At 43.2% G+C, this 18,156-nt stretch overlaps 1 protein-coding gene across 1 annotated transcript; it reads left to right on the top strand.

The window, feature by feature from the left end:
* The first annotated feature begins 1,459 nt into the window (after positions 1–1,459).
* On the top strand, positions 1,460–17,973 carry LCT (lactase). Its single transcript, XM_062498026.1, has 17 exons — positions 1,460–2,111; positions 3,047–3,126; positions 4,353–4,436; positions 5,112–5,214; positions 5,565–5,640; positions 6,380–7,067; positions 7,445–8,090; positions 9,416–10,975; positions 11,302–11,570; positions 11,710–12,000; positions 12,777–12,975; positions 13,614–13,816; positions 14,185–14,294; positions 14,797–14,931; positions 15,804–16,027; positions 16,883–17,119; positions 17,762–17,973. The coding sequence occupies exons 1-17, from the start codon at positions 1,460–1,462 to the stop codon at positions 17,971–17,973; spliced, it is 5,769 nt and encodes a 1,922-aa protein (XP_062354010.1).
* Positions 17,974–18,156: the final 183 nt, after the last annotated feature.

The raw sequence follows: 18,156 nt of genomic DNA, 5'->3' as shown, positions 1-18,156 counted from the left end.
AAATATTTGTCATCAACACTACCCCATCACTGGGCACTAACTCCAACTGCAATAACTTCTCCACTCATTTCTTTCATAAACCACATTTTGGCAAATTCTACATTTCATTAAAAATAGCCACCCACCTGCATCAACACTTCCATGTTATTCTATAGTGTTCCTTTACTTTCAAAATAACAATAGGAAGATATTTGGCCTTCATATTGTGTTTCCCCTTCCCCTCCTCTCAATCTTTGTTTGAAAATAAATACTCTTCATGTGGGAGAAAGTATTTTTTTTCTGCTTCTTTCCCCAGTTCTGTAGGCTGAGGGTTTTTTTGAGTTAATGCAGCTCTGCTGTAAAGTAAGCACCAGGTGGTGCTGTAAAGTTAATGTTTAAACTTGCTATCCAGACTTAAGTTGTTCAGAACCCTCAGCACAATTACAGTGAGCTCTTTAGGGCTTCCAGAAAAAAAAACCTCTGGCAAAGTTATAATGTCAAATAGGGTCAAAGTACACAAATTATAACCCCTGTATAAGGTTTAAGTAACAGCAAACATTGAGGGATGTCTCCTGCTGTAACTTAAAGATAATATTGCTTGACAACAGTAACTTGCTCAGATGATTGCGGGTACTCTTTAGACAGAATTCTAGTTATTAAAGGAAATGCATTCTGAGACAGACCCAGCATTTCATAGGTATGTAGACTTTTGTGTTAATTGGTTTAAAAATGTTCTCAGCTCTTCACTTTTGCTGTATTGGAATGCAGATGAGTTGAGTTAGCTCTGCCCTTCAGCAGTTTCAGGTGGGTGACCTGAATGTGTCCACCCTGCTGGGAGAGCAGTGTTTTCGGGGCTGAATGAGGAAGTGCTTTGGAAAGCAAGGAAATGAGGCTGAAATTCCTAGGTGTTGGAAAGTGCAGGAGGAAGCACACTGTTGCTGCTGCCTGAGTTCACATGAGTCACTTTTCCAGCTGGGTGATGTGCCACATCTCAGATTTCCTTTATCCACCTGGGATTAGAGTACAAACATGCCTCCTGCTCCCCTGCACACCCTGAACTATGGTGGAGCCAGCCCTAGCCATGCAGATAATACTGCTTTTTGTTGGATTTTGCATCCAGAGCTATGCTGGAATTCTTCTAAAGCTGAAAAAGGCCAAAAGGAGAGGGAAGGTTTATCTACTTATTTCATCTTCCTCTAAATGGGAGGCGGTATTTACAAATGTCAACTGATATTTAAACTTAAAGGGAAACATAAGCATCTCATAAAACGTTTTCACATGACCTTTCTGCAGCTGATTGAAAGTGTTTTTGTGCTCATTTATCTGTCTCTTTATCTACTGAGTAAAAGTCCTTGTCTGTTATTCCAGTGTCAGCTAGTTCAGAGAACATTTATCTATGGGACAGATAATTTCAGTTAAATATTACTTCTACTGCTGTATAAGTAGTGTGGTACAATTGTCTCTGAAGGAAGATTCAGAAATGGACCTGATTTGTAAGACAGTCATCTTCTTTCTGTTGGTTTCTCTCAGCCTTGGGACAGATGGGAAATTTGCTCGGAATTTTATTACCATGGCCGGGCCTCTACCCCGTGATCTGGCAGAGAGATTGGGCCTGCAAGACCAGGTGCTGCCCAAGGAGCAGCAGGGCCCTGCCGTGGCCGAAGCACAGGGTTACCTGTGCCAGCCAGATCTCATGGCTTCCGAGCTGCCCCGGTACTTCTCGCAGCTCCGGGAGCTCGGGGTGACGCACTACGAACTCGTCCTGCCGTGGGCACGCGTTGTTCCCGAGGGGAACGCCACGGAGGTGGATGGAGCCCAGGTGTGGTGCTACCGGCAGCTGCTGGAGGCCCTGGCTGCTGCAGAGCTCAAAGCAGTGCTGGTTCTGCACCGGGGCCGAGTCCCCGGCGCCGTGGCCGCGCAGAGAGACAGGGCTTTTTCCGAGCTCTTTGTGGAGTATGTGGATTTCAGCTTCCGTGCCTTTGGGGACCTGGTGGATGTGTGGCTCTCCTTCAGTGACCTACCAGAGGTCCTTCAAAGCCTGCCCTACGCTGAGCCCCGGGAACGAGTCCGGGCCGTGGCTGCTGCTCATGAGGGATTTTACACCATGCTCCATGAGAAAGTCTCACCGGCAGGTAAGGAGAGCAGGGATTTCAATACGACTCACAGACATTTTGTGATAGCGTTAAATGGCAACTGCTACGTGCAGTCTCTGTGTAGATATTTTTGTGTGCCTCTTCCTGACCCACAGAGGAAAGACTAAAACCTTTCTGAAATGTACCTGAAACTGAAAAAACAAGGCACAAGAAGTTTCCAATGTGATAATAACTGTGAGGAAGTCTGCAATGTCCTTTGTTTGACTTTCCTCATTGCAGACACCAGGCTTTACAGTGATTAAGTCCCAAACCTACCTGTTTGTATTACACACAGCAATAGAATTTCACCTTTTCCATGATGAGTGCCTGTGATTTTCCAAGCAGATACACCTCGGGTCTGCCTTTGGCCTTGGAATTTTGCTGTTCAGACAACCAGCAGAGCTGGCTGTGCCACCATTTCTTTTCCCAAATTTTTAATTATTTAATTAATTTTTAATTCTTGCATTTGTCAGGAAGAATTTTTAATTCTTGCATTTGTACACTTTGTTGTACAGTTCACACTATCTGGTGATAGCCCTTAAATGTTGCCCATCTTCCCTCCTGCATCTTCTATCCCTCTAAGTTCCTCCCACCCCAGCATCTCAGAAACATTCAGCATAGAATGGATTAAAGAAAAATAAAGTTGTAGAACCATCACAAAGGCATGCAAATTAATAAATACATTACTTATAATTATGCAGGGGAAGGAAGGGCAGTTTATTGACAAAGGCCCCTTGAATTGTGCCTTTGAATTTCTACCTTCTTCAGCTCTCCATTGAAATCACAGTGGGTATTCTGAAATCAACTATTTGGAGCACTGTCTGGTGTTCCACAGCTTCAACAATTCAAAACTGTTTTTTAAAGTAACTGCAGTAAACTGAAATTTTTATTTGTCCTTAATATGTTATTAACAGACTGCCTCTCTCTTTCTCAAGGTGGAAAGCTGTCCATTGCTTTGGAAATGGGTAATGTCTTGGACAATGCTTCATCAGAATTGCTTCCAGTTTATCTTCAGGTAACACCTTAAGGAAGTATTTCCAAAATTATATAAATTTGCTTTGATTTACCTTTGGTTTATGTATGGGATCAAATCACCTTTTGCAAGTTAAATAACATTTTAGCAGGTTGACCAGTTTGGTAAGCTTTAATTATTTGATTAGTCTGATTATGTGAAACTGGTGATTTAAAACTTGCTTCAGTGTCCTTTCTTGGCTGGTAGGCACTGATTATGCTACATGGAGACAAATTTGCTCACATAATTGGCAATGTTAGCGATGTTCTTGCTGAATGACAAGGTGTCTCTAAAAAGTGTTGTACCTGTTACCCTTTTCTCTGCAGGTGTACTTAATGCACCACCAAAGATACTGATACATTATCCTAATTAGCTGCTATTTAAAATATCTGCTGATTATCTTAAAACCCAGACTGAGTTGTACTAAAAGTGATGTAGTTGCACGGGAATGGCACAACACAAGAACACAATCTGTACAAAGGCAGTGACATCCTTTCTTAAAGACCCAGTTCCCTGTTCATAGCTGTCCTCACCCAGAGGATGCTGATGTAGGTTACAGTGCACAGATGACAATACAGGGCTTTTTGCTGTATTTATAATCCTTCAAAACTTAGAACCAAGTCAAGCAATGTTGTAGGTGTGATATTGCAAGGATTTAATCAAGATATGGTTTGTAGGGAGAGCAAAGAAGTTATTTGAGGTGAGCTGACTAAACTAGAAGAAAACCTTGACTGAAAAACAAACTGAAGGCTTATCACTTCCAATTTCATGAGCTGGTTTGACAGGAGAATGCTATCTGTTCCCTTGAGGTTGATAACTTCTAGTGAGTTAACACTTCTGTTATGGAATGATTAAAGTTTTCTGAAGTGGACTTTCAACCAAGAGTTTTGATAAGGCCTACCTGAACCACGTAATTATAAAGATTTCTCTAATAAATCATGAACAGAAACTAAGTACTTGTAAATCATTGGTATTAAATTCATAAAATAGAATTTAATTTAGTTGTTTAAATTGTATTTTGTTTTGAAGGAGCCATGCAAAACACATATTCCCATACAGTATCCAGTTTGTGCTCTCTGTATTATCCAGGGTTCCCATACAGCTGCATGGCTTCTTACTCCAGCAATATGTCTTTATCAAACCTTACACGGCTTTATGTATTTTTAATGTAATAATTTAAAAAACCCAATTTTTCTCCAGCATGATAATTTTCCTTTTCTTATTTCCAGGATTCAGTAGACTTTGTATCTCTTAACCTTCAGTACCATTGTGGAAATGAAACAGATTTCTACAAGAAATTGAGTGAATTCCAGGTAATGTTATGCACAGGGTTAACATGATAGCTGCAAACAGCAGACCCTAAATAGGAACAGAATTTCATGTGCTGTGATGCATGTCTAAGCAGTTCTGATTTTCTGTGAAAGCTCAGGCAGCAGCTACACTAGGAATCAGCTGCAAAGTGCTCATTTCTCTGTTGTTACTCTGACTTAAAAATTGTTGTTGGAAAATGCTGGAAAGGATCATCTTGGTCAATGCTTATAATTGATGCATTAACAACTGGAATGGCAGAATTATTTTGTCTGGGACTGAAAAACTTCTCTCACATGCTAAGTGTTTGATAAGCTGTTAGGCCAATACTGAAGTACTGAAAGATAATAAACTCTAGCATGAGCTCTACAGCAGTGCTACCAGACTTCACATTCCTCATCAGCAGAGGCAGTGCTAGAAATGTTACTGAGGGTGAGTTTATTAAAGGATTAGATCTCATGGCAGCACCAGCGTCAGTGATGCTGTAGGCTGCTACCTATTGTAACCCACATTAAACCTCTGGTAGTGAACTGCATTCTTAAAGTTCCTAAGCACAGAATCATCCAGCATCTGGGTAGCAGGAGAAGAAACTGCCCATGTAAAATACCAAAAAATGCCAAGAACATGGCTTTACTAGCTGATGCTTCTTTTCTTACTACTCCCTGATTTCTGGTTTACAGGGTGCCTGGAAGGACAAAGACATCTTGGTTTTTAGTCTGAAGGTCCTTGACTGTGCTTCCATGGAAGAGCATCCTTTCATACCAGTAGCTGCCATTGTCAAAGGTGAGTGATGTTTGAAGAAGGACAGTTTTGTAGTTAAGATCTGAATGATGACTTATAGAGGAAATTCAAAATCATCCAATGTAGGCTGCTGCTATTAGATGAAATAACTTTACATTTTTTTGTAGTATTCTTGGAAAATTAAGGATGGATGGTGAGTGTTGAGGGGGAAGAAGCAGGAAATCTTTCCCAAATCTTTCATCCTTTTCATCAGCCTCAAATTACAGAAGGGGAGGTTAAGGTTGGATATTAGGAAAAAATTCTTTCAAGATAGAATTGTTTGTTACAAGTAGTGTCATGCAGTCCATGGCATCTAAGACTACATCCATCACTTACCATTCTTATGTTCACAGTAATTAATAAAGAAGAAGCACATATGATTGGGTGTGACATTAATGAGCTCTTGGACTACTTACCTCATGTTTTAAGGTAATATAAAAATACTGTAACACTATACAATACCATAATAAGATACAGTAATAAAATTGCATCCTCTAGAAACCTATGTGCAGGGAGAGACAAGACATTTTAGTGGTAAAGTCTGCTGTTAGTTGCCGAAAGGGCTGCAAAGAGCTGTTTTTCTGCTGAGCCCAGTCTCTCCCAATTACTTGCAATCCTCTATCCTGCTACTAATCCTATAATGTAATCCTCTTCCACACTCTCATCCTTGGTTACCCAAATTGCACCTTCAAGCCCATAGTGACAAGTAAATTTTTCAAGCCTCCTGCTTTTTTTCAAGAGCAAAATGGTTATAAATAAACAAATCTGATAGAGGTTTTCCTAGGGGAGAAGCCAATTGATCTTATGGAAAACTGGGAGATGTCATTGTGCAGGGAGATGCTAAGGATTACAGTGCCAGGAAACTCATTAAGCAGTTGTAGCATGGAAATTGCTTCTCACTGCAAGGATTTTGTTTGCACCTCTGACCTAACTAATGAATCATGAGACTCTACATGCAAAGAGCTGTTCTGCAGTTACTCACTGCCCTCCACCTTCATGTGCCAGCTGGGAGAGAGCAGGGTTAAAAAATTGATCAGATGTCAAAGGAACTGTATGTAGTTTATGTGACCTGAATGGAAAGCAAACTTCCTTTATACTCCATTTTTGCAAGTTTTATGGCACTGGCATGTGCCCTGGAGATTTTAACTTCTTTTTATTTTATTTCCAGTGAAATAAGTACTCTTCAGGAAAACCTAGATGCTGTTCTTGCCCCTCGGTCCTCCTATCAAACAGTCTGGAAAATGTTTGCTGAACAGTCTGAATCAGAGAGGGATTCTTTCCTGCAAGATGTTTTCCCAAGTGGGTTCCTCTGGGGCATATCCACAGGTGCCTTTAACATTGAAGGAGCTTGGGCAGAGGATGGGAAAGGAGAGAGCATCTGGGACCAGTTTGGGCATGAGGGCCATGTCCATATGAACCAAACAGCAGATGTAGCATGTGACAGCTACTATAAAACCAGCTATGACATTTATCTGCTTAAGGGCCTTCACCCCCAGCTGTACAAATTCTCTGTATCCTGGTCTAGAATTTTCCCTGCTGGCACCAACAAGACCATCAATTCCAAGGGTGTTGATTATTACAACCGCTTAATTGACCGCTTGTTAGACTCTAACATTGAGCCCATGGTGACTCTGTTCCACTGGGACCTGCCCCAAGCTCTGCAGGCTCTTGGTGGCTGGCAGAATGAAAGTATCATAGATGCTTTTGTGAGCTATGCAGACTTCTGCTTCTCCACGCTTGGTGATCGGGTCAAGCACTGGATTACATTCCATGAACCCTGGGTTATCAGCTACGCTGGCTACGGCACTGGAGAGCATCCTCCAGGAATCACTGACCCAGGAGCAGCATCTTACAAGGTAGGGGCATAATTGACATCTGCGGCTACTCTTACTGGGTTGTTTTCCATGATGGTTCTGTGCTTTAACAGTGTTCAAACTTTATGTGGCCTCTGAGACAAGTATTTGGTAGCTGAGTTTATGATACTTGTTAAAAATGGGTTAGTTAAGAGAGGCCAAGTGTTGTTATTTTATTCTATTCTGAAAGCTGATGTGGATGGATAGTCAGATTCTTTTCCTTATTCTGAAACCTACTACACTCCTTGTCAATCATTATTTGTTTTGTCAAGGTGTTTTCTTTTGGATGGAGAGGACATTTTCACATGACAATAAACCATATGTTTAAGAGTTTTTGTGCAGTGGAGCATGATGCATTTTCTTCTGCTTTCTGCTCCCAGGTTGCTCACACAATTCTCAAGGCTCATGCCAAGGTCTGGCACCTGTATAATGACAAATACCGTTCTCAGCAACTGGGAAAGGTGGGGCTGGTGCTGAACTCGGACTGGGCTGAGCCCAGGACTCCGTCCAGCTCTGAGGATGTGAGAGCATCTGAGAGGTACCTGCAGTTCATGCTTGGCTGGTTTGCTCACCCCATATTTGTTAATGGTGATTACCCAGATATCCTGAAGGCTCAGATCCAGGAAGTGAACCAGCAGTGCTCCACGACAGTTGCACAGCTGCCTGTGTTTACAGAGGAGGAGAAGTCCTTGGTGAAAGGGACTGCAGATTTCTTTGGCCTTTCCCATTACACTTCCCGCCTGGTTAGTGCTGGGACTAACGGGATGTGCACACCAGGCTACGAGAGCATTGGGAACTTCTCCTTGCATGTAGATCCTTCCTGGCCGCAGGCTGCCTCTTCTTGGATCCATGTGGTCCCTTGGGGATTAAGAAGGCTGCTGAAGTTTGTATCCCAGGAATACACGGAGTCAAAGATCCCAATATACATAGCAGGCAATGGTGTGCCGACAGGAGACACCGGGGATCTTCTCAATGACACTCTGCGAGTAGATTATTTCTACCAGTACATCAATGAGGCCCTGAAAGGTATGGAGAAATTAATTTTTTTAAATTTATTTTTAATCATGGCAAGTGGTTACTCTAACCCTTCCATGGTGGTTAACTTTAAAACATGACCACCTGCACAGTGATATGAGGTCAGCTGCCTGTTGTGTAAGTAATGAGTTTGACTTTATATACTTCAGCCCATCTGGTGTCCAGATATGGAGCTCTCCATTCTCTTTCAATATTGGAATGCATTTTTTTATATATGGATTTAATTTAGCCTGGTTCCTAAGGTCAGTCCCTCTGTGAGAGCACTGTTTGTACACTCCAGGCCCCCTGGAGATGACTGGCCTGCAGGCTCTCGCCTGTAGACTTCTCATAAATTGGGGGCTGAATTTTATCAATTTACCAGTTGATAAGATCTAACTGGCAGTAACCACTTCAGACCGGAAATATCTTCTTAAAATTTCTACCTCAATCATTTTGAGAATGTTTAGGTTATGCTTGTAGAATGTTCAAGTTATGCTTGTATCATTGCAAGACGTGTATTTTTTGACATAAAAAAAGTGTTAGTGGCAAGTTCTGGACAAATATATAGAGCTGAGATTTCAAATAGAGATTTGACTGATGCTGTCTAGATAGACTAAACAATACTGCCAGAAAAACATGAAATATGCTGTATTAAATATGTTGGTGATCAGTATGTACAGCATTTGATCTGCTTGACCTAGATCTCAACATACTGCTAGAAGTGTTGAAAGAGCTACAGAAAACACAATTTAGCATTGCTATTATGCCTCAGCAGAAGAGGTTGGACTGCACATGGAAGCAAACTTTTCTTGAATAAGATAGATTTAGTGCTTTTTTGTAAGCAATGTGAGGAGGTATGCTGGACTTGCCTCTGCTGGTGTTGGGTATGCTCTTCTGCTAAAAGAAGCTCTCTTGTGTTTAGGGAATATAGGCAAGAACTAAATACCTGCAATGTTTCAGTTTAATTACATTTTAAATCTAAAAGTGAACCATACACCTAAATTGATGAAATTTGCTTGAAAACAAGAACACAGGGGAAGGGATACCAGTGGCACAAGTGTCCTGTACTCAGATACCTCTTGACTAATCCTTCTTTTCTTACACGTTTCTATCACTAAGCATTTCACCAGCTCCAGTGCTGACTGCTTTTCCTGCCAGATACTCTTAATTGTTTGTGAAGTTTTTTTAGCCTTTAAAACTATTTGTAAGTGGTTTGGCTTGTCACACATGTCCTTGGCTCTGGTGCTTCTGTTGTGCTGAGCTGTGTTCAGGAAATGTCCTGAATTTACCTAATTACCTAATGGGTAATTAACAATGTTTCGTTGTTTCTGTGGCAGCGGTGAAACTGGATGCTGTTGATGTCCGGTCCTACATTGCTCGATCCTTGATTGATGGCTTTGAAGGCCCAGCGGGATACAGCCTAAAATTTGGGCTGCATCACGTGAACTTTGAAGACAGCAACAGACCAAGGACTCCCAAGGCATCTGCTTACTTCTATTCTAGTGTTATTGAAAAAAATGGTTTTCCGTCCCAAGCCTTGGGCAGACCTTCTGCACCAGTGGTGTTTAACCGACCTGTGCCATCAAAGCTGCCGAATTTACCAGCATCAGAAGTTCCCTCCAAGGCAAAGGTTGTCTGGCAGAAGTTTTCATCCCAGACTGCCTTTGAAAGAGATATGTATTTTTATGGGACATTCCCAGAGGATTTTACATGGGGTGTGTCTTCCTCTTCCTACCAGATAGAGGGAGGTTGGGATGCTGATGGCAAAGGACCCAGCATTTGGGATAACTTCACCCATGTCCCAGGGAACGTAAACAATAATGATACTGGAGATATAGCTTGTGATAGCTACAACAAAGTGGAGGAAGATATTTACATGCTGAAAGCCTTAGGGGTAAAGAACTATCGTTTTTCCGTGTCCTGGCCTCGAATTTTCCCCACTGGAAGGAACGACTCAATCAACAGCCATGGAGTCGCATACTACAACCGTGTCATTGATGGACTGATTGCAAACAACATCACTCCAATTGTCACTCTCTACCATTGGGATCTACCACAGACTCTCCAGGACATCGGTGGCTGGGAGAGCGATGAGATCATTGACCTGTTTGACAGCTTTGCAGACTTCTGTTTCCAGACGTTTGGGGACAGGGTGAAGTTCTGGAATACGCTTAATGAACCCAACATCATCGCCTGGCTGGGCTACGGTGAGGGCTTGTTCCCACCCAATGTCAAGGACCCTGGCAATGCTCCCTACAGGGTTGCCCACATCTTACTGAAAGCTCATGCCAGGGTCTACCACACCTACGATGACAAATACAGAGCGAGTCAGGGAGGAATCATTGCCCCGTGCCTCTTCACTACCTGGGCTGAGCCAAAGTCACCCAGCGACCCCAGGGACATTGAAGCTGCTGACAGGTACCTGCAGTTTTTGTTTGGGTGGTTCGCACACCCCATTTACAAAAACGGGGACTACCCTGAGGTCATGAAGTGGAAAGTTGGGAACAGGAGCGAGCTCCAGAACCTGCCGTCGTCGCGCCTGCCCGTTCTGACAGCAGAGGAGCGTGAATACATCCGGGGCACCGCAGATGTCTTCTGCTTTAACATATACTCCTCCAAAATTGTAAGCCATTCAACAACACGTCTGAGCCCCTTCTCTTATGATTACGACCAGGAAGTTTCAGTAACAGTTGACAGCTCCTGGCCTACGTCATCTCTCCCTGACCATCGGCCTGTGGCCTGGGGTCTGAGGAGGCTACTGAACTGGATCAAAGAGGAATATGGAAACCCCCCAATATATATCATTGAGAATGGTGTGGGGGCAAGGGCCAAATCGGATGTTGATGACAATGCCAGGATATTTTACTTAAAAACATACATTGATGAAGCTTTAAAAGGTACTGGAATTTGGTTTTGTTCTGTTGGTGTTGTGTGTTTCATCTCTAGATTTCTGGTTACTTAACTCCTGTGAAGAGTACTTTTTAAAAGTGATTGATATCAGTCTTTAAATAGTCTGAACACCATATAAACATAGTGTTTGTTTTTATTATCTCCTTTGCATAGCTGTACTTCTTTTCCTCCAGCTATGAAGATTCTCTCAATTATCTTAGTTGACCAGTGCCACCTGTATGAAACAAGGAAGCCTGGATGTGCTTGCATGTGAATTCCATAGGGTTCATTTAATGTGTGATTATGCCACTCTATTTTTTTTCTGCTCTTTCAGCTTACAAGGTTGATGGTGTTAATCTGAAAGGATACAACGCTTGGTCTCTGATGGATAACTTTGAATGGGTGGATGGTTATGAGCCAAGATTTGGATTGCACCAGATTGATTTTGACAACCCCAATAGGCCGAGAACACCAAAGCGCTCTGCTGTGTACTATGCAGAAGTCATCAGCAATAATGGCATCCCACTGCCCAAGGAAGATGAATTTTTATATGGAGAGTTTCCAGAGAACTTCTCGTGGAGCATAGCAACTGCAGCTTACCAGGTCAGGAAACTGAGATGGACTCCTGAAGTATCTGTGGACAGTTGATTCATTGTATGCCAACACAAAGAATAACAGGCTGAATTCTTTGCTAGGCCAAATTTGGATTTGCTAATAATTCTTCCCCCATTTTCAATTACAGATTGAGGGAGGATGGAGAGCAGATGGGAAAGGACTTAGCATTTGGGACAAATATGCCCACACCCCCTTAAGAATTGGCAAAGATGCGACTGGAGATGTAGCATGTGACAGCTACCACAGGATTGAGGAGGATGTGGAAATGCTGAAGAGCCTCAAGGTGTCACACTATCGCTTTTCAATCTCCTGGTCCCGTGTTCTCCCAGATGGGACCACCAGATACATCAATGAAAAGGGACTGAACTACTATGAAAGGCTGATTGATGCCCTTCTGGCAGCCAACATTGTGCCTCAGGTAACTAAAAAATAGCAAACCCCAAATCTGATGCTCAGAGCAACGTGTGTGTTTCCATCCATACCCTCCTTCACACAGAAATTGTTCTTCATGGCTTTTCATTTCATTTTGTTAAGAAACATGGGGTACTGCATAAGCAAATGAACATGGAATGTAAGGATATGCTGAAATTACTACCCAGAAAGACCACAGTAAACTTACTGTTATCTGTTTCCAGTTGCCTTCTTGTCCCTTTACCTTGGAAATAACTTCCACAGGGAGCTTTCACATACTGAGGTGAGACTGACTAACATCATTCCCAGGATCTTCCTTATTGCCTTTCTTAGAGATGGATGTAACTTTATTCTTTTCCTGGGAGTCGGGAAGCCGTATTTGTCACATACAATGGACAGTGGCCTCACCCCTGCATCAATCAGCTCTTTCAGCACTGTTGAGTGACTCTGAGCTGTCCTCATACCCCTGTACAAGCCCAGACACGTGTTCCAGTGGATTGTATTTCACCTGAGAGTCAATGCAGGTGCAGCAGTTCTTCACTGATGAGTTCTTGCTGTCACAAGTTGTTTTTTGGTTAAAGCTTCATCTTCACCATTATGCAGTCCCTATAGAAACTGTCAGAAATGTATTTTATTGAGTGCATGAGTGATCACTCTAACATCAAACTATGCTAGAAACAGGTAACTGCAGATCAAAGCACAGTTTATTTGTGGTCATAAATGAATCTGAGTTACTGTAGGAGTGAGTTGTTGAGTCCTTTGTCCTCCTGTCTTTCCCCACAGGTAACTCTCTATCACTGGGACCTCCCACAGGCGCTGCAGGACGTTGGTGGGTGGGAGAACGATACTGTAGTTCAGAGGTTTAAGGAATATGCTGAGGTCGTTTTCCAGAGGCTGGGTGATAAAGTGAAATTTTGGATAACCCTCAATGAACCCTACAACACCGCCTATCTTGGCTATGGCGTTGGCACAGCTGCTCCAGGTAAGACTCTGGCTGGCTATAACCTCAGAGTCCTCATGGCACTGTCAGCACAATTGTTCTATGCTGCTGCAGAGTAGTTCATTGGGGCTTGCAAAGGTAGAAAAAGGAAAATGGTGTGCTGTGCATAGATGGGGTTTGGATTACTGTGGTGTGGTGTCTTTCTTTTACTCTGCCTGTCACCTCCAAGTCTGGATTACACTTACTGCCTGGAGCAGACTTTATTTCCAGACCAGCTCCGGGGACTGTGGAGAAGAGTTAGAGCTGCAGGAAGACCCAGCTCAGCAGCAGGGTAGAGCCAGGAGAAGAGGGGATGTGAGCTGACCTGAACACACAGCTTTCTGCTTTCCAAACTGGCAGCAGCCAGTTGCCAGGGCTGGCAGTCCATGTCCCACTCCAGGGGCAGACAGGGACAATGCAGGGTCCTCCTTGCACAGCCTTCCCATGGCAGGTGCTCCTTCAGCTGCCTCTGCCTAGCGCTGATTCCAGCCTAGGGCTGGGCTTGGGGCACCAGGTGTTGCACATTCATTTGTTTACCAGGGGCAGTTCTGGGTGCCCCGGGGTTGTGTTAACCTGGGAAGCAGCCACGACAGGGCTGAGAAGTGCTGCTCCAACTGCCTGTGCTGTCCCTGTCCCTGCAGGCATCTCGGTTCGGCCAGGGCGTGCTCCCTACGTGGTGGGACACAACCTGATCAAGGCACATGCAGAGGTCTGGCACCTCTACAACGAGACCTACCGAGCCAAGCAGGGAGGGCTCATCTCCATCACCATCAACTCTGACTGGGCAGAACCACGCAACCCACACAGCCAGGAGGACATTGAAGCTGCCAGACGATTCATGCAGGTACAGAGACCCCTGGTCACAGCTTTCCCTGCTGCTCCAGGTGACACCCCCTCTTCTGGGTGCTGGATGTGCCCAGAACCCATGTGAGCATCTCACTGAAATAAAATGGTGAGGCAGAGGCATTACTGCAAAGAAATGTATCCCACTCTTATGGGGGCTGATCAAGAACGCAACAGAAATGAGACAAAATCTGGTTGCAGTGACAAAATCTTGTTCAATTTACTGCTGTTCTATGGACATCCCTTTGTATCACCTTGTTATATGAATGTTACAAATTCAGGTACTACCTATAAAGCAGCACATGACAGAGGAATGCTTAAATCCCATGCTTTGATATATGATTTATCCTTTCTTATTTCCTGGTTTAGTTTTTACTAGGTTGGTTTGCTCACCCCATTTTCAAAAATGGTGATTATAATGAAGTGATGAAAAGAAGGATTCGGGAACGAAGTCTGGCTCAGGGCCTGAACGAGTCCCGGTAAGAGCCCAGGCACACACTTGCTTTTGTTTCACTGGCTGTGCTGAAAAATGCTTTTCTTACAGAAATTATACATTTCAATGATTCTATTCCAATGTTACTGTAAAAAAGCTTATTGTATCCTCACAGAAAAATTCTAGTGTACATTTTCAGAGAATCACAGAATAGTTTGTGTTGGAAGGGACCTTAAAGATCACTTAGTTCCAGTGTAGGCCAGGGGAGCTTTGCCTATTCCCTCTCTTTACCTCTTTTGCAAACTAAACTGACTTATATCTTGGGGGTAATAAATTGCCAGCTCAGTGACACAGTAACTACCCTGCATTAGCCACAGTACTTTACCTGATATCTGTGGTAAATTTGTTCAACTTTTCTTAAAACTATGTTCTGTACTCATTGGTGTCTCAGTTACAGGTCTTATTTTCCATTCCCAGTTTCTCTCCCTGTGCTTGTGGTGCTGGTACCAGGGATGTGTGCAAAGCATATTCTCTGTTTTCTCTTGCAGACTTCCAGAATTTACTGAAAGTGAAAAACAAAGAATTAAAGGCACATATGACTACTTCGGTCTAAATCATTATACCACGGTTTTGACATACAACCTGAACTATCCGAAGAGTGTTAAGTCATACGACTCTGATAGGTAAGAGATATATGTAAATAATTGGTCAAATAAAATCTGCACACCTGGAGCCTGGGTTAACTGACAAATGTAAATTTATGGCAAATAATTTTTGCTGTTTTAAGCTGTTATAAACCAATACTAGTGGTGATATAACAGTACCTTAGGTGTTATTTCCACAAAAGTCCAGCAACAGCCTTTTTCTTACAGACACGAGGTGATAAACACTATTTATCATACTTCCTGCCTCCAATCTGCAGTTTAAACTGTGAGGTGTTATCCTGGTTTATGGAAATGGATCTATTTGCTGTTAAACAGATTTAGTTCCCTGACTGCATTGGATAAATATAAGTTCAAAGCCTAAATAGCTAAATCACTTCATGGTTAAGTATAGATTAAGTCAAGATTTTTTATTTAGATACTAATTTTATTTTCTCTACTTCAAAAAGTAAACAATAGGAGCTTATTAGTTTTTCTAATGAGAGTTCAGGTAATGGTGGGACCACATGTGGGAGTGAAACTGTTTCCTTTCCAACATGTTTCCACAGAGAATAGATGAAATTGTTATAACTTTCCTTTGCTGATACATCCCAGCCCCTTATAGATAAAACCTGTAGGACAGAGGGCTCATTACATTCCTGCATGTAATGTAAAGGGCAATTTTGTGTGCTCAAGCACTGCATTATGCCTTGAAAAGTAGAAATGACATCATAGTATACAAGGATTTAGAACCAACATCACATTGTCAACCACAGCCGATTTACACAGAGTGTTACTGTAAATCAAAGCAGGTGAAGCGTTTTTTAGGCTTGTGAGCACCAGGAGCACCTCAGCCCTGGGCACAGAGGTGCCTGGCACATGGGACTGGCCCTGAGCATTGTCCTTCTCCACAGAGGCGTAGCCACAGTGACCGACCGCAGCTGGCTGGGCTCTGGTTCCCTCTGGCTGAAGGTGACGCCCTTTGGATTCAGGAAGATCCTCAGGTGGATAAAGGAAGAGTACAACAACCCTCCCATTTATGTGACCGAAAATGGGGTCTCAGAAAGGGGAGCCTTTGAATTCAATGACACTTGGAGAATGCATTACTATCGGAGCTACATTAATGAGGCACTGAAAGGTAAGAGTGATTATTGACATCTGGTCATCCAAAGCTCTAGAGAGCAGCAGTGGCTTTGCTACAAGACACATGTGTATCAAGCAAGTTATGAAGAGCTGAAAGACCACTGCCATCACACTTGCAAGTTACACAGCTACATGGGCTTACTGAATTCACTTCCAAGAGCCTTTGGGTTTACCAAAAAATGCCCATGGATAGTCACAAATGTACCAGGAAATATGATCTAACGAAAGAACAAACCCTTTTACTGGGCTAACCTGCAGGTTCCTTGATTTGCTGCACCTGGTGAGAGAAGGTGCTGCTACCTGATAAACTCCTCAACTCCTAGTCTGACTACTGCTGTGTCTAAAAACTGCATCTATTTTAAAAACAACAGTAAAAACACAACCCCCAAACTGTTTTCAGTCACAGTAGTGGTCAAACAACTTCAGTAAAGGGCCTTTTCAGTTTGCTTTTCTGGTGTACTGAGCAGCCAGGTGTTCAGGCATTTACTGCCTTGTAGCAAGCAGCAAGGCCCCACAAACACTTGTTTAGGTAACGGTTGCATTTTAATGGGTTTTCTTCTCTGTTCGTAACCCTTTGTTTCTTGCACAAAAGCTTTGATTTTTGGAGCAAAGCAGCGTCCACTCCAGGGCACTGAGTGAACTACCCTGGCTGCTTGTTGGCTGTAACTTGGCAGCTGAGCCAAGTCAACACAGGAGAGACATGGGAATGGGGAGACCAAAAGCTAGGAGGCTCAAATGGCAGTAAACCTCCCTGTGTGCCATGTGTGGATGTTCTGGAGCACCTTCCTGCCCTGGCTGGCAGAGGGGTAACCACTGACCTGTTTTTTCTTCTCTCTGCTCCTGCCTGCAGCTGTCGTGCTCGACGGTGTTGACTTACGGGGCTACACTGCGTGGACACTGATGGACAACCTCGAGTGGGCAGTGGGTTATGAGGAAAAGTTTGGGCTCTACTATGTGAACTTCTCAGACCCTGCCTTACCACGGCGCCCCAAGGCCTCAGCCAAGTATTACTCACAGATCATAAACTGTAATGGCTTTCCAGACCCAGCAACAGGCCCACACCCCTGCCTGGAACAGGAGCCAGAAGGTAAGCTTTGCAGCAGAACTGGTGCTTGTGTGTTTGCATCTAATTCTAATCCCCCAAGAGTTCCGTAATCTAAGGTTTTTAGAGACACCACCATTTTCTGCAGTATTTTTTAAAGACTCCAGTCAATGTCACTTTCCCTATGTAACACCAGACTAAACCTTGTACAAGAGCACCTCAACACATGCCTGTCTTAAAAATGCAGCAAAAGTTATTCCATTAGACTTTTCTCCAACAGAACTGCCCAAGATGTTTTCCAAACGACACACATTCAATATTCCCACATGATTATTTAGAAAAAAAAAATGAATACTTCATACAAATCTGTGTTTTGGGTACCGCTTTGGAAATACTCATTATTTTGTCATTTGTGTCTTCTCAACTGGAGTAGTACAATGAAAAACAACCAGTGCTACTGTGGGGGTTTGGAGATGAGAATACTCACCTGTACTCTCAGGCTCAGCTGTGCCTTTGCTCTGAGCTAGAATTGCACCAATCCCTGACCCCCAGAATTACGGCTCCTGCCAGAGTATTGGACAACACAGTTAAAATTCTGATGAAGGCAGGAAGCAGCAGTGCCCACAGCTGCATGGAACAGTTTCCCCAGGCTCTGCACTAACACTTTCTCATTGTTTTCCCTTCTAGTGACACCAACAGACCCCACTCCAGGAGCAGCTGACAGCGTGAGCTTTTTGGGGTTGGATTTGACAGTCCAAAGTGCAGAAATAGCACTCTATGTGCTTTTTGCTCTTTCTGCAGTTGGAGCACTGGGCTTGGCTCTTTTTGCATACAAATATGGAAAATTGTCTAAAAGATCCCCTAAGCATTCACACATAGAACTTAGTAGTAAACTGTAACATTTCCACCTCATAAAATGTTTGTTTTTTCCTTTTAAAAGTCTATACCACCGGGAAAAGCAACTAGCACTTGCACTATTGCAGCTTTCTGTCTTGCTTCAGAGATGGCACCCCAGCATTGTGTTGTTTGCTTTCCAATTTAAAAAAAAGGGGAAGGAAGTTACTTTGCTATGTTAACTGTCT

This window comes from Cinclus cinclus, chromosome 9 (genome assembly GCF_963662255.1).
Source record: "Cinclus cinclus chromosome 9, bCinCin1.1, whole genome shotgun sequence".
Lineage (NCBI taxonomy): Eukaryota > Metazoa > Chordata > Aves > Passeriformes > Cinclidae > Cinclus > Cinclus cinclus.
The sequence above is the reverse complement of the archived record's forward strand: the minus strand, read 5'-3'. Positions and strand labels throughout refer to the sequence as shown.

Coding starts and splice junctions, on each gene's coding strand:
- LCT (XM_062498026.1), top strand. CDS start 1,460: ATGGACCTGATTTGTAAGACAGTCATCTTCTTTCTGTTGGTTTCTCTC. Junction 5,215..5,564: donor AGTAGCTGCCATTGTCAAAG/GTGAGTGATGTT, acceptor TTATGTTCACAG/TAATTAATAAAGAAGAAGCA. Junction 12,001..12,776: donor CAGCCAACATTGTGCCTCAG/GTAACTAAAAAA, acceptor CTTTCCCCACAG/GTAACTCTCTATCACTGGGA.